The sequence below is a fragment of the Lepidochelys kempii genome, chromosome 3, assembly GCF_965140285.1.
Source record: "Lepidochelys kempii isolate rLepKem1 chromosome 3, rLepKem1.hap1, whole genome shotgun sequence".
Taxonomy (NCBI): Eukaryota; Metazoa; Chordata; order Testudines; family Cheloniidae; genus Lepidochelys; species Lepidochelys kempii.
Window position 1 is genome coordinate 30,307,288 of NC_136382.1, and position 23,125 is coordinate 30,330,412.

Consider the following 23,125-nt stretch of genomic DNA (forward strand, 5'->3'; position numbering starts at 1 on the left):
CTTGGCTACAGTCCTCATGGCTACCTCAGGAGGTCCAGCAATCGATCCAGGACATCCCTTTCAAAGGCTCCTCATTATTTCAGAGCAAATGGACACAACACACTATGGCCTGAAGGACTCAAGGGCTACCTTCAGATCCCTGGGCCTCTGTGCTTCATCCACTTCAAGGAGGCACTTCAGGCCTCAACAGCCAGCCCACTTCTCGGCTCCACCACTGAGACAGGACCTGTACAAGCGAAAGGGCAGAGGTTACAAACGCCATCCTTTGTTTGTTTTCGGACTGATTCCCACTTAAGTTCGGCATCGTCCCACATCACATCGGGCCACTGGGTGCTAAGTACAGTGGTGGGTGGTTATATCCTGTAGTTTTCAGCAACTCCTCTCTCCCACCCCTTATCGCCGTCCCTCTTCAGTGACCCTTCTCACAAGCAACTCCTAGTCCAGGAGCTGCAGATCCTCTTACCGGTGGGGGCTGTGGAAGAGGTACCTCGAAAATTGAGAGGGAAAAAGTTTTACTCCCGATATTTCCTAATCCCAAAGGCCCAGATTGGCTTTTGCCCCATCCTGGACCTGCATCACCTCAATAATTATTACTATTCTGTCTGCAGCATTTGCAGAAGCCAGTCCAGCTCACTCCCAGCCACAGGGACTTGGGGAGATGATCAGCATAGGGGACCTCTGTGAGATACCAAGAGAAAAGGCACACAAAGTTCCCAATTCTTCTAAGATATAAACATATTGCATCTTATTGGAGGAACCCTTTCACCTCCCAGTTGGAAGTACTTAGCTCCTTTCGGGGTGCAGCTTCTGAGACTGCCCACCTCCTACATCTTTCACCTCTGAAAAGCTTCTAGCGCTGTCTGAGCAGGGCAATAACAGTCTCAGGGAAAGAAAAGGCCCTTTACTTAACAGAAGAGACATTATGTCACAGAGCTCCTCTGGTAAATATGGTAGCCAGAGCACTAGAGACATAGAGAGAAACAGGCTTAGGATTTAATGAAAAGAGAATAGGATGCTCTCTGCCCAGAGAAAGACATCCCCCTTTAGCTCTCTGAGCTTTCAGCTTCGGAGCAGTCCTGTTTGACAGTCTGATCTCACTGTAACCCAGCCATTGAGACAGTAGAGTATGGAGGTCAATTAACTCTGGGAAGGAGATGATCCACGGAATTGGTAAAGAGTTCCTGATCCTTATTCTTGGGATAAAGAGGACCTCATTTTCTAATTTCCGGATGTTAACATTGGAGGTGTAAAAGCTGATGCAATTAGTCTTAGAGTACCTAGTATTTAAATATTCATACAAAGCCCTCAAAGCTTTTTGCATGCTCTGACGAATGAATGATGGAAAATAGCAATCTCGTGTATATAGTCCGTCAAGGAGATGTTAAAGTCCTCAGATCTGCTCCTGAGAGAATTTCATGTGGAATGCAAGAGAAGATGCAGCTATATCCAGTTAAAAAGGAGAAATACTATCCTCTGAAGGCTCAGAATAGCACTGAAGATCCCCTTTGAGAGAAAAATGGAAACTTCATTTGCTGGACATTGAGATATTTGGGATCTTTTCTGCAAACTTCAGTCTACATTATCTAAGATCCTTCAGCAAGCATCAGATCACTGCAAAAACGAAGTAAATCAAGAGATTTTGTGGAAACGAGCAGTCAGATTGACTAAGACGCTGCCCTACTTTGGTTTGACCTCTCTACTGTGTGATACTACAGAAATATTAGGAATCTGTCTTCTTACTTTATGGCTTCTTTAGTCAAAGCTGTGCAAGGAATGGGGGGAAATATCACAATGATTAGCCTGGTCTGAGTGCATAGACTGTGACTGAAGCCGAGGCCTTCTGACTACTCCTTGAAAACCAGATTGACAACTTTCCCCTTTCAAGGAAAATTCTTGTTTGGGGAGGAATTCAGGTGGCTTCAGCAAATCACTGTCAAAGACTCCAGATCTCCCTCAGCAGTCTCCCATTTCCGCCATCTAGTATGGCTTCCAGACCTCCAGGGGCATCCAACAATACCAAAGTTTATTTAGCAGCCACAATCCTCGTTAAACAGGAGAGGTAGGTTCAACTGGAGAAACTTCATTCATGTTCAAAATCAGGATGAGAGAGACACTCAAAGTTCAGACAAGGTCTGTAGATCTGTGCCCACAATGCTATCATAGGCAGAAGGTTTAAAGACGTATTCCATGCCTATGCCTAATCAACAATATACACTTGAATCATGGATACTGTAGCATCTGGGTATTCTGTAGAGTTAAATACAGCATTTTCTTATTCATCCTGTCCTAAAAGGAAGAGAATGCAATGGGTTTTTAATCACCCATTGTAAAAAGAAGCTACTGCCTTATCCCAGAGTGGCCATCATCTACTCTATTTATTTTATAATGCAGAAAGCCGTAGCTTGCCTATCCCGCAACCTGGAATTGTAGAGTTAGCCTTTTCTTAGGGACCCCGGATTCAGAATGGAATCTCTGAAGTAGACTGCACAGGCATTAACTGGGGGTCATTTTTGTAGCTCCTTAAGGGTCTCTGCAGTGTCCATTTACATGTCCTAATTTTACCTATTTTCTCCCTGTAATCGTTATGGTCTGTGATTTTGGTTTAAAAGAAAAATCAGATCACATGTTGGTTTATGTTACTTGTGATAACCAAACCAATACTACTTTACAACTTGTCAGTCACCCTCTAAATGGGGAGTCTAGAATATCAGACTGGACCTCTGTCATGGTAGCTCTGACAGCAATACGTTTCCTTGAGAAAACAGAAATTTGGTTTTGGTGTTTTTTGTTTTTTGTTTTGTTTTTAATTCTGTTTTCAGCTGTTACTACTTATTTTCTTTCACAGAATTGAGGGTAAGGTAGGTGAGAAACTTTCTGTGGTTTACAAGTATCTTGGGATGGAGAGATTAGATAAGAAGCAATGGTGCAAGAGTATTTGTGATACTTATACTGTACTTTATCCAGGATTTCTTTTCATTGTTGTGATCTGGACTCTCTGGAATAAACCTAGTTGAAGCTTGAATTTAGGGAAGTTGAACTCGTATCACTTTGAACCAGTATGCTAGCAGACCTGATATTGACTCTTCTTTTATTGATTGTTCAGCTAGGAGCAAGGAGTATGGATAGTCAGGGCCTTTATGTTGCTAAATTAATGAAGTACTAGCAAGTGTTTTTAAGGATAAAACCTGTGCTTTGCTTTAAAAATTATATTTTCTTGTAGAGCTTAACCTTCCCATTCTTCCAAAATAGCTTTTCCTTTCATTTAAATTGTTCTTTCAAGCATTAAAATAAAAACAAAACAAGACCAAAAAACTCAGCCCCTAACTGGTCTTAGTGCCTAACCAAAAAAAAAAGCTGTGTCTGTATCTGTCTGCTCTTTTAGGGCCTAATTCAAAGCCCATTGAAGTCATTTGAGTCATTGACTTCAGTGCGCTTTGGATCAGGCCCATAGTATGCATACTCAGCTTTGTTAATACTGGAACCTAGGCTAAGTCACATTTCCTTTTTAATTTTTTTTCAATCTCGAAAGATATGTTTTAAAAAAGAAATAAGAGGCGTTACCAGGAATAGTCATTTTGTCAGTGTCAAGGTTCCTCCCCCACTCTGAACTCTAGGGTACAGATGTGGGGACCTGCATGAAAACCTCCTAAGCTTACTTTTACCAGCTTAGGTTAAAACTTCCCCAAGGTACAAATTAATTTTATCCTTTGTCCTTGGAATATGCACTGCCATCACCAAACTCTAACTGGGTTTACTGGGAAACGTAGTTTGGACACGTCTTTCCCCCCAAAATCCTCCCAACCCTTGTACCCCACTTCCTGGGAGAGGTTTGGTAAAAATCCTCACCAATTTGCATAGGTGACCACAGACCCAAACCCTTGGATCTGAGAACAATGAAAAAGCATTCAGTTTTCTTACAAGAAGACTTTTAATAGAAATAAAAGTAAATAGAAGTAAAGGAATCACCCCTGTAAAATCAGGATGGTAGATACCTCTTCAAAACATAGAGAATCCCTCTAGGCAAAACCTTAAGTTACAAAAAAGACACACAGACAGAAATAGTCATTCTATTCAGCACAATTCTTTTCTCAGCCATTTAAAGAAATCATAATCTAACATATACCTAGCTAGATTACTTACTAAAAGTTCTAAGACTCCATTCCTGGTCTATCCCTGGCAAAAGCAGCGTACCGACAGACACAGACCCTTTGTTTCTCTCCCTCCTCCCAGCTTTTGAAACCTTGTCTCCTCATTGGTCATTTTGGTCAGGTGCCAGCGAGGTTACCTTTAGCTTCTTAACCCTTTACAGGTGAGAGGATTTTTCCTCTGGCCAGGAGGGATTTTAAAGTGGTTTACCCTTCCCTTTATATTTATGACAGTCAGAAACCACTTCTGGAATAGGAACTTTTAGAGGCCTTAAATGTTTCCCAAACTACTTACTTTGGGACATGTTTTTCTCAAAATAACATAAATGGGTTAATTTTATTTTTGGTGAAACACTGTGTTTATTATATTATTTCAATTAAATCGATTATTACTTGCGATTTTTTGCAATTACGTAGACTGGTATGGTGCGCTGTGATACAGCTGTTGGAACGCCTGACTACATATCGCCTGAAGTCTTGAAGTCACAAGGAGGTGATGGCTGCTATGGACGGGAGTGTGATTGGTGGTCCGTAGGAGTTTTTCTCTTTGAGATGCTTGTTGGTGAGTAATAATTTAGTTCATTAAATTTTTCCCCCATCCCCTTCTGGAAACTTCTATTCAAGAACTTTTATCATAGAATCATAGACTACTGGGGTTGGAAGGGACTTCAGAAGGTCATCTAGTCCAATCCCCTGCTCAAAGCAGGACTAACACCAACTAAATAATCCCAGCCAGGGCTTTGTCAGGCCGGGCCTTAAAACCACTAAGGATGGAGATTCCACCAGGTCCCAAGGTAACCCGTTCCAGTGCTTCACCACCCCTCTCCTAGTGAAATATATTTTATGATTCAATTATCCTTATATAGCAACAAGTAAGACATATGGATGCATCGAGACAGTTCAGCCTGTGACTGCTTCTGCTTTTGGCTAATTCTTGTACTCTCCAGTCAGGATTTTCCAATGTAAAGCACTGGACCATTAGGTCATGTAATGTATATGAATATTAGATCCATTATAGAGGACCCTAGCCATCCAAGGTTGTAAACGAGCCTCAGAGTCTAGTATCAGAGCATTGGTGAGGAGTCTGGAACTGAGCGTGATTACTCACTATCCATACCAACATGTTCTGGGAACACTGCAGGAACAGATACGTTTCTAAGGTTCTGGGGGCAGGAAAGCTCCTCCCGAGTCTGCAGTCATTGAAATGTTAATGCCTCTGAGGATGAAGCACATTTGACTTATGAAGGCTAATTAGTAAGTTGAATCCCAGGATCAATTTAATCAATGCACCTTAATAGTTAATATGTTAGAAGTCTGTCCTGTAGTGCCAAGACAGAGCTTCATTTTCATTTTTGTTTTGTGGTTGGGACCTCTTTTCTCTCCTCTAGTACATCATCAAATGTGGGGAACACCAGTATTTTGAGAGTCTGAGTTTTTATCGTTGAGGGGCTCACTAGCTCAGTTTTCTCTATAATCTGGGGTTTCATTTGGGAGAGTTAATGATACTTCATGGTTTGTATACATTTCCTCTCCTATGGCCCATCTTGTTTGTGATGCTTCTAATTAGATGCACCAAGGATATGCAGACTATAGCTGCTTGCCTTCTCACACACACAAAGTTCAGCTATATCATCCCCATCTTAAAACCACTCCAATGCCACCTCATTAATTTTAGGATCCAGTTCAAAATTACCTTTTCAGTTTTAAATACCTTGGTAGACCTAAGTTCTCTGTAAGCTGTGCGGATGTGCAGCAGCCTATTTAGTGCCGTGCAGGCACTCCGGGAGCCCAGGTGCTGCAGGGAGGAGAGAGAGCTGGGGGAAGTCCTCTCTCCTTGCCATAGCCCCAGAACACTCTCCTACACCCCAAACCCCTCATCCCTGGCTCCACCCCAGAGCCTGCACCCCAACCCTCTGCCCCAGCCCTGTGCTTCTTATCCCCAGACCCAGCCCTGAGCCCCCTCCCACACTCCAAACCCCTCGGCTCCACCCCTATCATATGAATTATGTTATGTGCACCAATATGAAGATGACGTGTCACACATCACCTCCATATTGGTGCACATAACAAAATTCTGCACATAGGTGAGAAAAATTAGAGGGAACATTGCAGTAGACTTGCTTCAGCTTTTCAAACAATCCTTCCTTCTATTGCCCTCCATTCCTTCTGCTAATATAGCTAATATAGCTCTGAACACTTTTAATAAAAAAAAAACCACAATCCTTTGCAGCTCTTGCAGTCAGGAACAGCGGTTGAACTTCTTGGCCTTGTTGATTTCCTTATTTCAAATTTCAGCTGAAAATATCTGTTCTCTGTTGGCTTTACTTCTTAATAGTTCTGCTTCTGACTTCATCAATTTTAATTTATATTTAAAATAAGGCTGTAGAGCATTTTGGGATACAGTTTATATGAAAGGTGCTACACCGAATGAAATTGTATTACATTTTATTGTACATTAGATACAAAGCTGAAGTATTAGTTGGAAAGCAGAGAATTGGGCTGCCAAGAGAGGGATTATCTTAGTTGAGGGGATACTAGGGTGGTGATGAATGGCTTTGATAGGAGCCTTTTATGATGGTGCTGAAGAGAAAAGGGGAGAGAAGACCCTTTTAGAGTGAAGAAGGAGGGAGCATTGGTAGACCATGGAATCTGTGCATCTGATGGATGTAGGGTGACCAAATGTCCCGATTCTTGGGTCTTTTTCTTATATAGGCTCCTATTACCCCCCACCCCCTCTCCCAATTTTTCACACTTGCTGTCTGGTCACCCTAAATGGATGATTTCTGTAGGAACCATACTAGGACTAGTTGGGAGGTCACAGCAGAGTCTGGGAGTTTAATTGACACTAATGTAAATGCTAACTTGTTCTTTCTTGGAGCCTATTTGTGTTTGGTTCTTCTCTTTTATATCCTCCTCAAGAGCAAAATGGCTTCTATGTATTGGTTTGTAGAGATTAATAAACTTTCCACATGGTGAAAATGTTCTAATTGCTGATAATTTATCGAATCTGTTAAATCAGAATGCCTTTTTCTGCTGAATGTTTTCCTTCTGATGGACAAAATAGGTAATTTGGTCAGTAAACATATTCCTCAGGGGCTTTTTTCATTAAAGTGTGTTTCAACTCTGAAAGAGAATTATGTAAAAATGTCCGCCTCTTGGTCAACGGATCTGTTCTTTTTGCATATTCAGAGTGTTAGCTGATCACTTTGGTGACAAATACATTTTGATTGCTGTTTGTTCTTGTTAGAAGTGCAGAACTGAAACCACTAAGAGTTAATTGTGAATTCTATTCCATAACATGCATCAACCGAAATGTTTAATGGTTCCAATCAATTACTCCTATCCAAGCCCCTTGAAGTCAGTGGATTTACAAAGGTGTTACTGAGGGCATAATTGAAAGACACTGTATGAGTATGACAGATCTGTTTTGGTGTGCAGAAACTTCAGTAATGATGGTGGAAATATCGTAGCTTGATTCCCCTGGGCGTAGGCTTAGTTTGTAGTGTGGGTATTTAGGGGGGAAATAGTTTTAGTTGTAAACGGAGTACATATGATTTTTTTTAAAAATTGAGATACAATAAACATGGATCAAGCAATCCCATTTTTACAGAGCCACTTTTCAGAATAAGCCTGAACTTTATAATTTATAGGTCTGCTTTCTTTTTTCTCTGTTTATCTTAAAATACTTAAATTTTAAATTAAAAATCTTAACATTTATGCATGTTTTATTTTAGGGGACACTCCATTTTATGCAGACTCCTTGGTAGGAACATATAGTAAAATCATGGATCACAAGAATTCATTAAGTTTCCCAGATGATGTGGAAATCTCTAAGCATGCAAAGAACCTCATCTGTGACTTTTTAACGGACAGGTACGTGTGTGTACTACATTTGTACAATCTCTCTTATAGTGGGTGCAAACACACTTGCTCTATCTTAGAACAATGGATTCCTTCCCCTTAATTGTGCTATCTAAATCATTCTCATTTTGTGAGAAATTAACCGTATCTTCTGCTTTCTAGTGGCTGGCTGTTGTGCAAACTCTATGTTATGTTTAACTAAAACTAACGTTTTCATGAGTACTTCTGGCAATAATTACATTGTCCGCACTCTTCCTAAGAATTCAAAATTGCCCCAAAGAAAATCTTTCCTAGTGCCATGCAAACAAGGTCCAAAATACAGTAACAATGTTTGAAATATATTGTGAGTTCCTTGAGACAGGGACCAACTTGTCTTGCATTCATTTAGCGCTGAGCGTGTCGTCAGCGCCCAGTAAATAATAATGAAAACAGATACATTATCAAAAATAGAGAATTTTATGCAGAGAGTTATTCCAGTTTTCTTAGAAGAGATTTTCTTAGATATGCTTTTTAAAACCTGCTTTTGAGGTAAGAATTTACAAGTATAGCTAATTTCCCCACAAAGAGGAATGATTCTGGATGTAAACTGCTAGATGAGATCTCGTCTTGTATAATAGAGCTCCTCATTGGTATTAAGCTGATGTAGCATGTTCTTGCCCCAGCCACCTCCACCTCCACCTCTCTCTCTCCCTTCCTCCCTCTCACCTATGTTTTGCTATCCTCCCGTGCCAGGCACTAGCACAGCCTAGGAGATGCTGCAATGGGCACAAGAGCTACACAGTGCAGAATCAGAGGAATAACTAATTCCCTGGTGCCCTCTGCTCCCTAGTGCTGAACAGAGCCTGGCCACAGTAGAGAATCTAGCCCGGTAACTGACTGTGTAGAATGATTGATTTAAAAAAAACAACAACTAAAAAAACTTAAAGAAATATGTATCTGGTGGTATGTACTAGTTCTTTATTTCAAAGATGGACTGTCTGGTCTGTTGAGTAAGATTACATGCAGCTAAAGAAATACCATTCATGAAAGAGCTGCGTTAGTAGGGATTTGTCTTGTTCAAGACCCAGGATGGCTGAAAGGTGGAGAGGAAATATGAGAAGAGTTTAATAATATAAAAGTGTCCAGGAGTACTTCCCCCACGTGTGTACATCTTCCTGTTTATATTAAATGTGTGCTTGGGGAATTTATTTAAAACAGATGCTCTCTTTCTGTATACATAATCACTACTGAAGCACTTAAAGTGACAAGAAGGAATGAGCATCTATCATGTGACTTATCTGTTCAAGTCCATAAGTTATTTTTATGTTCTGAGAGCTATGTTAAAAGATAGTCTTATATAAAGAATGTTTGTTGTCACATCTAAAACTTGCCACATGGTGTCTTTGTTGTAAATGTAAGCAAAAGGCATGTAAGGGTTATTTTTCAGGGGAGGAGGATAGAAGTTTGAAATATTTATTTCATTGGAATTTTGAATAACCGTTCTGTGTACTAAGCCAGACCTCCTTTCATTTGCGTCCTAAGGTTTGTCATGTGGTTTGGCAGACTTTCTAAGTTTGCAGTTAATTTTTTTTATTTAAAACTTGTGCCTGTGTGCTCCCTTTCTACACAAAATCTAGATGGAAAAATATTTTACTCCACACGTGGCAGATTCAGAATTCTAGCCATTTTAGTACGTGCAGAGAGAGTGCCTGCTAAGAAACTGGGAGCATTTTTAATATGAGAAACAACAGATGATTTGATTTTAATTAAAGTTCGCCTGAATTACATTGACTGCTCATAACTCTTTGAACCTTAATTTTGTTTAAAGTCTCTGTGCACTTAAGCGCAAAGTCACAAGTTACTTAACAAAAATGGAGTACTGATTTTTCTAATGTGAAATTGGGTTAATTACTATGTTTAGAGAGGTGCGACTTGGGAGAAATGGTGTAGAAGAAATTAAACAGCACCCTTTCTTTAAGAGTGATCAATGGAACTGGGATAACATTCGAGAGAGTAAGTAAACTGTAGTTTATATTTTGAATATGTTCAATATTTGCATAAACAGCTACTGTTTTAACAGTGTGGAATTAAAAATGTAAAACACTTAAAATATTCACATAACAGTTTTGTACAGTAATTTTTTGGGTCTCAAGGGGTGTCACATAGTTCTGTTTTTCTTACTATGGTTCTTGTTTATAATAAAAGAAATGCCACTATGGGTTCATAAACATCCCCCCCCTCCTCTTTTTGCCATGCTGTAAATATAGAGAGAGTGCATTTGTTTGAACAACAGAGTTTGATCTTTTATTTTTTTAACAAATGGCTACATAGTCAGTTGTACTTTCCTAACTTGCTTACCTCCTGAAGTTGTATGAGTACTGTCTAACCTACCACTTAGAATCATTTAAGTTCATAGAACTTAATTGCCTCTGGCAAAAATTTAGCTGTTTTAGTTTACCATTTGATCAAAACTTCTGTAATCAGACACACTTATTGAAGCTTATTCATATAGTTAAGATAAAATTGGGATTAAATATCTGACCTAAATCTGGATGCTTTAGAAAATGTATGTTTTATGCAATAAAAACTGCCTTCTTCGGCAAACTGATTTATTTAAATGATTTTCTTTGTATTGCATGGTAACAGATCACTTCAAAACATTTACTTTGTCAGATGTGGGTGTGGAAAGAAAATTATTTTATTAATCCAAAAATATTAATGGATCTGCTATATGATAAATAATATAAAATGATGAAATTACTGTATGCCATATTTACCTTTCATTATATAGTGTGTTCATATATCCACAACAGGATGTTGAATCTTACCATGAAGCTGACCATTTTTTCCTTTGTAGCTGCTGCTCCTGTTGTACCTGAGCTTAGCAGTGACATAGACAGCAGTAATTTTGATGACATTGAGGATGACAAAGGAGATGTGGAAACCTTTCCAATCCCCAAAGCCTTTGTGGGAAACCAGCTGCCTTTTATAGGATTTACCTACTATCGAGAGAATCTGTATGTGATGTATTTTAATGTGCATCTTGTCAAATACAGTTGAAAATTATTTTATTACATTCCTCTCCTTTTGCTTTAAACACACATCTAATTTTACACTGTAAAATTGTTGAATATGTGAAATGTGGAGTTTAAATTGGATTTATCAAAATATGCCAATTTTTGGATGTTTCTAATTTTTATGTAGTAATTTATAAAATTTACTACATATTGTACTCCAGCATATATACTGGATTTTTGGATTAGCTAATTTTAGAAAAAAGTGTACAACTAGGACATACATTGTGTTAGGGCTGTTTCTTTTCATTACTATTTATGTTGAATTTGCATTATTAGTCATGTGTATTGTATCTAAATAATTATAGAACTATTGTAAGTATTCATTTAAACATTAGAAACTTGTGTTGAACTGAAAAAGTCTGAATGTTTACTTTGGCCAAGAGAACATTCAAATGAAAACTCATACTGAATAAAAATGGCTTCATTCGGAGAATAGCCTAGCAGAGGTTAAGACTTGAGAGAATTGATTAAAATGAGTTGATTGGCATGGTTGAAAGAGTTGTTGAAAACTTGAATAAGAGTTGTTTTTTTTCCCGACAGGTTGCTAAGTGACTCTCCTCAGTCTTGTAGAGAAAATGAATCCATGCAATCCAGGAAAAATGAGGTAAGTACTTTTTTTTAATAAACATTAATGTATGTTTAAATTATTTTGCTGTCTGTTAAGACTTGCACAGTGGATTTAAACAATATTCAGTTATGAATAGTTAATTTGTATTGCTTAATGTTAGAATATTTCTGTATAATTACTGACAGATTCCATCTGTAAACATGAAAATGTCAAACTACTACATGAAATTGTGCAGTATACATTTTAGATGAAAGGATTGTGTTTATATAGTATTAGTTTAATTTAGAAATTTAAAAAGGTGTATTAACATTTTTATAAATTTCTGCAACCATTGAAAATGTATTCCCTATAGTAGAGAATATTAGTTCTAATAAAACAAATATTTGTAAATTCTTTAACATTTTGTAATTAAAACATGATTAGAATCCAAGATGACCTTCAAAGTATAAAATATTCTAAGTCTGAAATTTTATTAAGCATGGTGAGACCATTTAAAAAAAAAAAAAAAGATTTGTAGGAAATGTTTCCTGTTCTTTGCCTTTTTAATGCTCATGATTAAAAAAAATGTTTTCTTCTTTTTATAGGACAGCAAAGAGGTAGGTGTATTATTTTGAATCATAAAAGAAATTAAGATAGCTAAGTTAGTTTTTGTCAGCATGAAGTAATAGATGTTAAGGGTTTATCCCAGTAAACTGCTAACAGTAGATTAATTTGTTTATGAATAAAAGAACTTGTAAATTGCTTTTAAGAAAGAGCCTACAGTTAGTTATAAGTGAAATAAGGTTAATATTTGTTCAGATTTATACTATAGTTACCTTTAATTCCTATTTGGCAACCACAATTTACTTTGCAAATAAACGTGTAAGGCTCTGTTCACCACAAAAGATTTTGCTCCAGGGAACGTTGTAGATTTTGGCTCCACATCTAAGTGATTTATTGCTAATTTGTCCAGGGCATGAAAAGTAAATTTTCACACAGTACTAGTGAAGGAATGGTTGTGAGCATAAAAGTGACCCTCAGTATGAGTGAGTTTTGAAGCAGGAAGGTTTATTCAGTATTTGTGGCTTGCCAACTGAGTTTATTCACTAAGATGGCAGCAAGTCTGATAGGATTTTTGTGTATCTCAAAATAAACAAATATACTAACCATTATTGATCTTAGCCCTCTCTTAGTAAATCAAGGAGATTATTCCATTAATTAAAAATTGTGAGGGTTGGTAATTTTTAAACCTTTAAAAACAGCCGTGGAAAAAGCTCATGCCATGCATCGGCAAACATAAAAATAAATACACCCTGTGCTTCTGTACTGCCTTTCCATCATACTGTGCAGATTAGGAGTGTGTGGTGCTCTTTAAAAGAAGGCTATTGCCTTTTAAAATTGCATGCAGTGTCTGCTGAATTCTTCCAGTAGTTTTAGAGCCAAGCATATGTGACATAGTCCCTTCAATTGTATGTTTCAATAGCAAATATTTTATTTTTCTATATTTCTGATTAGTAAAATACAAAGGATTGATAAAATGCTATATTTGTGTTGCCAACTCTTGTCATTTTTATTATGAATATCACAGTATTTCATGTTTTTCTTAATGCCCCAGCTCCTATAGTCATGTAATTGTGACCATCTCAAATTTTGGTTTTTTTAAAATGTTTCTTCCCCTTATGTTTGCAGAAAAAAGTTTAAAAACATGAACCCTATAGACTCAGAAGCCCAGAAGGCAATTAAAAACTCCTAAATTTATGATTTTTAATCCAGTCTCATGAATTTTTGTGTATTGACTTATGGTTTTAGAATGTTGGGAATTGGCAATATGGCGTTTTCCAAAATGTAATGGGGACAAGTTAGGTTCTGTGCAAGTGTTAGACTAAGAAATTCTCACTTTCTTTCATGATGTGTTCTACCTGAGCATGCTCGGAGGCATTCTTAAAATGTCATCCATTTTGGTCATATGCTCGATATAGTTTTTTTGGAGAGACTAATCCAAAGAATCTGCTCTCAAGAGTTGGGGTTAGAGAGAATAAAGGAGAGGGCAAAAAACAACATTCTATTCCTGTGGAGCTTTTGTGGTTCACCATCTGCAGCACATAATACTGTGATGGATAGATTTATTTTAATATTGTATGCAACAAGTTTTGTTTCTATGGATATCTTCATGAAGAATCTTCATGAGCGTTAATATCTTGCAGAGATGTAACTTTAATTCCCAGTAATCCAGTGGTGGTGGCTGGTTAAGAAATAATGTTCTGTTCCCATCAAATTGTAAGATTATATTGATTTTCATTGCTCATCTGTCTTGGTTATTTAACTGAACTACACTCATTTTTACGTGTTCGTATTTTATATGTGGACCATACTTTTTCTGACAGTTTGCACAGTTTCAGAAAAAAATGAGCAAGTTAGAAGAACAACTCAGTAATGAAATACAAGCCAAAGATGAACTAGAACAGAAGTGCAGGTAAGAGTTAGCGGTTTATATTTGGTGTATTTATGCCAAACTTTTTTTAATTTTCCATTTTAAAAACTTAAAATACAATTAAAAGCATACTTAAGGGATCCCAGCTCCACTAAGGAGATCCCATTTTAAACAGTCAATTTGTTAGCCCCATATGATTCCCTCTACCTTTAGAACATAACAGTGGCCATACTGGGTCAGGTCAATGGCCAGTGGTCCATCTAGCCCAGTAGGCTGTCTTCCGACAGTGGTCAGTGACAGATGCTTCAGAGGTAAGGAACAAAAGAGGGCAGTTATTGAGTGATCCATCCCATGTAGTCCAGTCCCAGCTTCTGGTAGTTGGATGTTTAGGGATACTTGGAGCATGGAGTTGCATCCCTGACCATCTTTTTGTTTTGTCTTTGGAGAAGACCACCTCTACTGGACAAATTATTTTTTTCTTGGTGCTTATGTGGTTGCTTAAAGCAGGATTCACAAGACACATCCATGTTATTCCGTTTTTCATTATAACCAATGCTTGCTTTTGTTCTAATTGTTTTCATATTCCTCAGGTCTGTTAATGCTCGTTTAGAGAAGACTGTGAAAGAACTAGATGAAGAGGTAAATCAGTGTATTTTCTATTGCTTAAGTGTTCTTACATGTTTTAGGTATGTTTACGTTTCTCAGGATACACTAACTTTTAAGGAACAATGGAACTATGGCACAAGAACATGAGTTTATGTTCTAACAGTATACCCTAGCATAAATCTGCTGCCACTATTGCAATATCTTGGCAAGAGAAGGGTAGAGTGATTCCTGCATTATTTAATTGATTCCAGAATCATGTTTACTATGTCCTGTGCCTTAGTTAATAATTTATAGAGAAATAGCATGTGTGAATTGAATTCCAGTTAAAGATGCAGGGTTGATACTGTTGAAGGCTGAAATATTCCCTCCATAGAGCAGGTAACAGGTAGTAGCAGTTCAAGCATCCCTCTACTGCCCCCATCCTTGTGCCTCAACCCTGATGTTCAGGGACCACCTCTGGAGGGGATGAATATAGCTTAGTTCTCATGCCCATTTAATCATTGGTTTTGCTGCTGAGTCTGCCAGTTTTGCTGATGCTGCTTGTTCATTGCATACTTGTTCACTGGAAACTAGACAGAAGCCCGCACAATCATTTAACATAGACTATCAACAGCCTTCATACAGTAACAGCTTTAGGGCACTGCCAGTCTGGAGTGGATTTGAACTGGCCTTACATCCTTTGCTGATCTCCTGACTACCCAGATTCCTTAGAAATAGAATTGTATAACTATATAGTTATTTGCTAATTGTGTATTGTTCTGCAGTTATATACAAACACAGCTGTTAAGTGTTATGGTGTGTGTATACAGCAAGCAGATGGAATACATTTTGGTATATTTGTAAGTTAATTGGAATCCATGAGCTATCCTTTATAACTTTAAAGTAATACCATGGTTCTGTGTATTTTATTTGAACTTAACTATAATTATCTCCAGGTAACATCAAGGAAGAATGTAGAATCTGCATTAAGGCAATTAGAAAGAGAGAAAGCTCTTCTTCAACACAAGAATGCAGAATACCAGCGGAAAGCAGAACATGAAGCAGATAAAAAACGCAATTTGGAAAATGATGGTATGTGGAACAGAACCTTAAACGTGGTACACGGGGATTTTAACATAAGATAACAGAACTGTTGTTTTGTTGGTAAGATCTGTTTAAAGATTGTGAATCAGTGTGTGATGGAGGTCACATATGATTATTTTATTATAGTTAACAGTTTGAAAGACCAGCTGGAAGATTTGAAAAGAAGAAATCAGAACTCTCAGATATCAAATGAGAAAATCAATCAGCTACAAAGACAGGCAAGTTGTATTTCTCTGTGTGTGTGTGTGTGTGTGTGTGTGTTAGTGTTAATTTAAAGCCATTGTTATAATGGGCTACTGAAGTTCAGGCTTCCTATTTAGCAGAAGAAAATTGCAAGAAGTTACAGAAGTTGCTCTTTAATATGAAATGTTGGTTTACTAATGTCATGTTAGAAAACATTTCCATATTTTTTCTTTTCCTTCAGTCCATAAATTGATGATTAATTTGTAATGGAGATGTCGTTTTTCATTTTAATTGTCTAAAATGTGCATTTATTAATCAATAGCTGGATGAAGCCAATGCTTTACTACGCACAGAGTCTGATACTGCAGCCAGGTTAAGGAAGAACCACACTGAAAGTACAAAGCAAATCCAGCAGTTGGAAGCTAATAATCGAGAATTACAAGATAAAAACTGCATGCTTGAGAATGCTAAACTCAAACTTGAGAAGGACTTCATCAATCTTCAGTCAGCCCTAGAATCTGAAAGAAGAGATCGAAGTCATGGGTCAGAGATTATCAGCGATCTACAAGGTATTACAGCAAATGTCTACATTAATTTGCATTTCAGAAATACAAAAGAGTATAGTGAAATTATTTGATCTGGGAATTGTAACTAATTTTAATAAATTGTCCAAGTCAATTGTATCTTTCCTTAATAAAATTGTATCAGTAGACGTAAAATGTTGCTAACACCTATTAAATGTGAATGTATTTGTTTTAACTTTTGTAGCTACCTTTTTTTTCTTTTTATTGCTAAGTTTTTTTTCTGACTAGTTGTTGTTTTGAATATTTTTAGGTCGAATATCTAGCCTAGAAGAAGAAGTAAAAAATGGAAAGAGTGCATTAGCCAAAGCAGAAGTGGAGAAGCGACAATTGCAAGAGAGGTTCACAGATTTGGAAAAGGTAACTGCACACGTTAGAGTAGAATATATACTTGGTTTGCAGTATAAAAGGTAGAATATAAAATGATGGCATTAATAGAAACTAAACTGCATCAGATTGAAGCTCCATGGTAGTTACATGAATTGGTAACTTTTTTCCCTAAATTTTCTCTTTAAATAATTTTCAGCATGTATAGGAAATCAGTAAATGTATTTTTAAGATAGAGGAATATCTTAGAGCCGTGGTTTTCAATCTTTTCTCATTTGTGGACCCCTAAAAATTTTTGAATGGAGGTGCGGACCCCTTTGGAAATCTTAGACATGGTCTGTGGACCGACCCCAATGTATTAGAGGAATTTATTCTTGGTGTGTTGCATAGATTGCTTAGAAAGCTCCCTGTGCAACATGTTGAAAGATTGCCCATAGCAGATTAGATGTTATAGGGATGCTCTATTGTGTAGGCTGTATTGTGCACAAGGTTATTTTAGTCCCCATTGAAAAATCGGAACTTGCTGAAGTGTAGAACTTTTTTACTTGTTGTATTATAGAAAGTGATTTGCACTACGTTTCTTTGCTTTAATATTGGCTACCTTTTCTCTGTGTGTATGTTCTGTGTTTTTCTCACTTAGATTACAGTCTGCTAGTCAGGAACCATGTTATTTTCTTTCTCTGTAAAGTGCCAAGTAAAGCTACAGTTCCGTACAAATTTCTTTTAAAGCAGAAATTTTAAAGAAAACAAACTGCTGTTAATAGCAAATCTATGAAAAACTTTTCTATTGGTATTAAGTTTTATAAAATCTTGCTTTCACAAATCCTAAATTTTGAACCATATTTAACTTGACATAGTACTCCCTTTTTAAGCCTCAATCCAATAATTTCCTACACACAGGAGTACCATTGCAACCATGCAGTGCCTCTTTGTACCCACACTAAATCAATTGCAGGACTGATGTCTTAAATTGTAAGATCCTTGGAGCATGGACTATGTCTTCTTCTGTTAGTGTATTGCCTTTTAGTGGTGCTTCATAGTACTACCATTTGTAACTATGTTAGCCTTAGTTTGCAGTCAAGAGTAACTGTTTTGTCAAATAAGTCAATTTCCTTTTTTCCTGTAACTTCAACAGGAGAAGAGCAACATGGAAATAGACATGACATATAAACTCAAGGTTATGCAGCAGAACCTGGAACAAGAAGAAGCTGAACATAAAGCCACAAAAGCACGATTAGCAGACAAGAATAAAATCTATGAATCTATTGAGGAAGCCAAGTCTGAAGCCATGAAAGGTATGCATACAATCTTAATTTTAAAATTATGTAATCTAGATAATATAAGTTTTATAATGCTAATTGTGAAGTTGAAATTTATAAGATTATACACTTCTGAATCACGTTAGGAAGCTGATTCAAGAGTTTTGCATATAAATTAAAAATTCTAGAGTTGCTCAGATCACATAAAGTAATTACATTTGGCATAGTTCTCCCCCACCCGCACTCCCCTGTTTGACCATCCCAAGAGTGGTCAGGGTTTGAATGCAGATGCTGTTTGAATTATACCCTCCTGCATGTTAGGGTTAAGGTACATTGGTGGAATGATTTAAGGATTCATGCACTGCCCTCTTGGTAGCTATTCTGGGGATAAATAAAAGGATTTTAGTACAGGCAGTCACTCCATGTCATGTACATTAACCTCTTTGAATGACTCTGCATATTCCCACTTATAGGCCTGTTGGTGCCTAACGGTAGAACCGTCTCCAAGCTGTATTCATTGGAGCAGTTGTACGCCCTCTCCTATACTTCCCCTCAGTGTTTTTGAACATTCTGAGCACGAGGCCATATAAGGAAATGCTGGGGGTCCTCTACCACCTCAGTTCCTTTCAACTGCTATGCTAAATGGAAATGAACTGCTCTGATCCATTCAGATCCAGGGGTTTTTCTCCATTGAGCGTACCTTTGGTAATTTTTGTGGTGGTTGTTTTTAGTGTGTAGTGTAATTGAAGTATAGTAATAAGTGTAGATGGTTTTGTAGAATTGGTAGGTTTGATTCCGTGTTATGGCAGAATCAAAAAAAAAGAAACTGGATTTAAGAGACATACTTTGTGCTCATCTGTCCTCCCAGTGTTGTGCAACCATATTAGGTGCCTGAAGTCCTTGAGGAAAGGTCATTCTCCTTCTATGTGTTTCATTTGCTGGACTTTCATGCCCAGACTGTTCAAAGATGGGCAGAATAGGCTCCAGGTACTTCCTTTAAGGAAGCTCTAGCTGCTAAACCCTCTGGTTCTTGGGTGGCCATCAGATGCAAAGCCTAAGAGACTAGGTTTGGTGCCTGTGGCTTTCTCCAGGAAGCTTGCTTACTAAAAGTTGCAGGGCGTCGAGCTCTTCATCAATTCTAACTCCGGATCCTTCTGTTAAAGTTGCCAAGGCTTTGAAGCATTGTTGGTGGGAAAATGGCTGTCTGTTTTCTAAGGATCCTAGACCCACATCCTGAAGAAGAGCTCCATATAAGCACAAAAGCTTATCTCTCTCACCAACAGAAGTTGGTCCTGTAAAAGATATTAAGTCACTCATCTTTGTGTGTCTCATAATTTTTTCATCAGTTTGTCATGCCATCTAATACCTTTCATCCCACAGGAATCCAAAGTATGTTAAATTGTAGGCACCCAAGTTTAAAATTTTGGCCACAGCTAGGCACCTAAATAAGTGTCCTTATTTTCAGAAGGTCTGAGCACCCACAACTCTTACTGACTTCACATTTAAATGCTCTTATTTCACAGAAATGGAAAAGAAGCTGTTGGAGGAGAGAGCTTCAAAGCAAAAAGTAGAAAACTCCTTGTTAGAAATTGAAAAGCGGTGTTCTATGTTGGACTGTGATCTCAAACAGTCGCAACAGAAAATAAATGAGCTCCTTAAACAAAAGGATAAACTAAATGAAGATGTAAGTAGCAATTATATAAGTAGTCTGAATTGGAACTTTTTGGATATTGTAAAATTTGTTCCAGTTTTAAAAGTATGAAAGTTTTCTGATTATGGGCAGTATCTGTAAATCTTTACAAATGAAAATAATAGTAAGTATATCTCCACACTCACTTCTGTAGGTTGCAGGAAGGTTTCCTTACAGTGTAAAGTTTCATTTTCTGAAGTTTTTCAATGTTGTGACAGACTTAAAAAATTTGTTATGTGGAATGTAAAATTCTGTAATATTAGGGTGAAAAACTTGCTTATTCTACTTAGAGATAATTTTAGCTATAGAATAATCTTTATATCCAAAAAAGACATGTTTGAGCTGTACAATAGTTAATACAATAAAAACAATAGAGAATCAGTGCAAGTGTAAATATTGTTTTTAGAGTTCCTTACTGTATGGGTCTGTAAAATTCCTCTGATGTAACAAAACAAAAATTAATTTGTTTTTCAGGTTAAAAACTTGACATTAAAAATAGAACAGGAAACACAAAAGCGCTGCCTCACGCAGAATGACCTGAAGATGCAAACACAACAAGTCAACACATTGAAAATGTCAGAGAAACAGCTAAAACAAGAGAATAACCATCTCCTGGAAATCAAACTGAGTTTGGAAAAGCAAAATAATGAACTGCGCAAGTAAGTAGAGTTGCATCACAGTTTTATTTAATTCTTTAATTTTAAAAATTCAATTGCATTTTTATCTTACTTATGCAAAATTTGAGAGCTGTATGTATATAAAATCCTGACTATACAAAAATCAATCATATCATAGACACTCCTGATGGTTGTTTGCCATTGTTTATGCTATAGTAGTATCTAATGGCCCTGGCAGAGATTGGGGCCTTATTGTAATAGGTTCTGTACAAACAAATGCTAAGAGACGGTTGCTGCGCCAAAGAGCTTACAAAAAAGAAAAAAAATTCCTGACCACATGAGTTACACCTGTAGATTCAATAGAAAGCTACTCTGAAATGCTGTTTTCCAAAAAATAGATTGTGTGAAGGCATAAAGGATCATGTTAAGATTTGAGTGACATGACAAGCTGATTAGAATTAGCTTTCCTGAAGAGTCTGTATTGGAATCAGACTAAAATGATTGCACACCTCTAAATTTGCAGCTAAAAATGAGATAATAGACTTAGCACTTAGTAACTTCATCTTCAGTGTGACTTACAAACACTAAGCAAAAAGAAAAGGAGGACTTGTGGCACCTTAGAGACTAACCAATTTATTAGAGCATAAGCTTTCGTGAGCTACAGCTCACTTCCACGATATGCATCTGAAGAAGTGAGCTGTAGCTCACGAAAGCTTATGCTCTAATAAATTGGTTAGTCTCTAAGGTGCCACAAGTCCTCCTTTTCTTTTTGCGAATACAGACTAACACGGCTGTTACTCTGAAACACTAAGCAGTTACCACTAATTAAAATAAATCTTTTATGATGATTCTAAAAACCAAATTGGGAAGGGGAGTTTGTTTCATATGAGATTTGTTGCTCTCTGTAATTAGCAATGTATGTTATCTGGAGCAAGAATGGTCAAGACTAATGTAGGTGTTAGAAAGATCTCATTTTTATTCCATCTATAAAATGAGTTTTGTGGAGGCTCTTCTGGTCTAATTCACTGCCATTGGTAAAGCACTCTTGAGGTCCTCTGATGGAAGAAGTGCAAAGTATTACTATTATTCAGAAGTGCTGACTAGTGATTGAATGAGTTGCTTTAATAATGGGTGTGTTTAAAAAAATCTGCACTATAAAGAGCAGTAAATTAATGTTCAAGGTCCATCTTGCGACTCTGACTACCTGAGGTTTTGGAGCTCAGATTGTCATTTTATTGATGTCCTGCATGGAGATGAGAGAAGAGGCCAATGACTATTTGCTTTTGTAATGTCTCTTGTTGGCTAGTCCATGTAACAGTACTGTCAGTTTAAAAGGCTGTTTACTAACCTTTCCGGATCAGAAGAGAGCGCAGTATTCGTAGCTGTCCAGGAAGAACAGGAGAGACCTGGGGGACAGAGGATCCCTCAGGATTTGGTATAGATGACCATACTTTGATCAGGGGATACTAAGATATAAGAGAGTTTTATAGATGTGTGTGCATGCACACAGCCTTCTGTGCTTATGTAGTTGTTTGGAATATCTTCACAAATTTTGCTTACAAGCACTGTTTTATAACTTTACAGAGAACGTCAGGATGCAGATGGACAAATGAAAGAGCTTCAAGACCAGCTTGAAGCTGAACAATATTTCTCAGTATGTATTGTAGTTTTTGTTTTACCAATCCAGTCTTTAAGGAGCAGAAACAGTACCATCTAAGTTAGATGAACAGTTGTATCTCAGATAGTGACTTGCAAATACTTTTTAAAGAACAGTCTGCAAATGTTCATGTAGTCTGAAATTTGTTCTCATAAACTACTCTGCAAATACTTGTGCAAAAGCAGGATCTGTCACAGCAATGCATAAACAGAAAGAAAAGGATTCAATTTGTCATGTAATTAATTTGCAATGACTTATTTGCCCGCTTAAAATAATAATCTTTATAAAAAGATGTATTTCTGTGGGAGATCAACTTTGTACATGAACAAATAAATAATTCTTGATTGTTAGTTATGTTTCTGTTAAATGGACGTGATAGCTTATGAAGAACTGTCTTAATATTATAGATTTGGAAAGGCTGCTTTTTCCAAATCACTCTAAAAACAAATTTCTAAAGTATTTTTAATGAGTTATGTTGCAATACAAAAAAAAAACCCATCAAAAAGCATGTACGTGTGTATGTGTGGAGTATAAATTGTACTTGCATACATACTTTCGAACTTCTAATCATTGTGTGAGGACAGCACACTACATTTATGGAGGAATGTATGGGTGGCTGGAGGGGATTTCAATGGGTTCACTTTTCCCCACTAGCTGGGTTTCAGGAGGGTGGAGATGAAGGGGATTCTTTGAGAGGGTGCATGCATTGAAGGTGAAAGAAACTGTTTTGGGGAGTATTCTTGCCTAGAAGAGACAAGACACTGTTGTGCTTGGTCTCTTGCTGTATTAAAGGATTTTTGATTTAACATGGTCTTGTCTCCTTCATTCAGATACTCCATCAGCTAGAATATGCAAGTCCTTTTTCTTTCCTTTTCTTTGTTTCAAATTCTAGACTTTGTACAAGACTCAAGTTCGTGAGCTTAAAGAGGAATGTGAAGAAAAGACCAAACTTTGTAAAGAAATGCAGCAAAAGATACAGGAGTTACAAGATGAGAGGTGAGGGTTTGACGCTTATTTGTATATGTACAGAAAATCAGGATATTTACTTGAGTTGGAAAAGGTTTTCATATAGTTTCTGAACT

At 37.2% G+C, this 23,125-nt stretch overlaps 1 protein-coding gene across 3 annotated transcripts in view; it reads left to right on the forward strand.

The window, feature by feature from the left end:
- Positions 1–23,125, forward strand: part of ROCK2 (Rho associated coiled-coil containing protein kinase 2) — a 163,546-nt gene that overhangs the window by 90,963 nt on the left and 49,458 nt on the right. For 2 of the 3 annotated variants that reach the window (XM_073336011.2, XM_073336009.2), the window contains exons 6-22: positions 4,563–4,707; positions 7,880–8,018; positions 9,907–9,998; positions 10,843–11,002; positions 11,603–11,666; positions 12,215–12,226; positions 13,994–14,082; positions 14,631–14,679; positions 15,582–15,717; positions 15,856–15,947; positions 16,235–16,481; positions 16,747–16,853; positions 17,956–18,115; positions 19,603–19,763; positions 20,244–20,428; positions 21,971–22,040; positions 22,936–23,039. In XM_073336011.2, coding sequence (XP_073192112.1) covers positions 4,563–4,707; positions 7,880–8,018; positions 9,907–9,998; positions 10,843–11,002; positions 11,603–11,666; positions 12,215–12,226; positions 13,994–14,082; positions 14,631–14,679; positions 15,582–15,717; positions 15,856–15,947; positions 16,235–16,481; positions 16,747–16,853; positions 17,956–18,115; positions 19,603–19,763; positions 20,244–20,428; positions 21,971–22,040; positions 22,936–23,039 — 2,012 coding nt within the window. The remainder of the gene's footprint in view (positions 1–4,562; positions 4,708–7,879; positions 8,019–9,906; positions 9,999–10,842; positions 11,003–11,602; positions 11,667–12,214; positions 12,227–13,993; positions 14,083–14,630; positions 14,680–15,581; positions 15,718–15,855; positions 15,948–16,234; positions 16,482–16,746; positions 16,854–17,955; positions 18,116–19,602; positions 19,764–20,243; positions 20,429–21,970; positions 22,041–22,935; positions 23,040–23,125) is intronic. The other variant, XM_073336010.2, reaches the window with a different exon arrangement.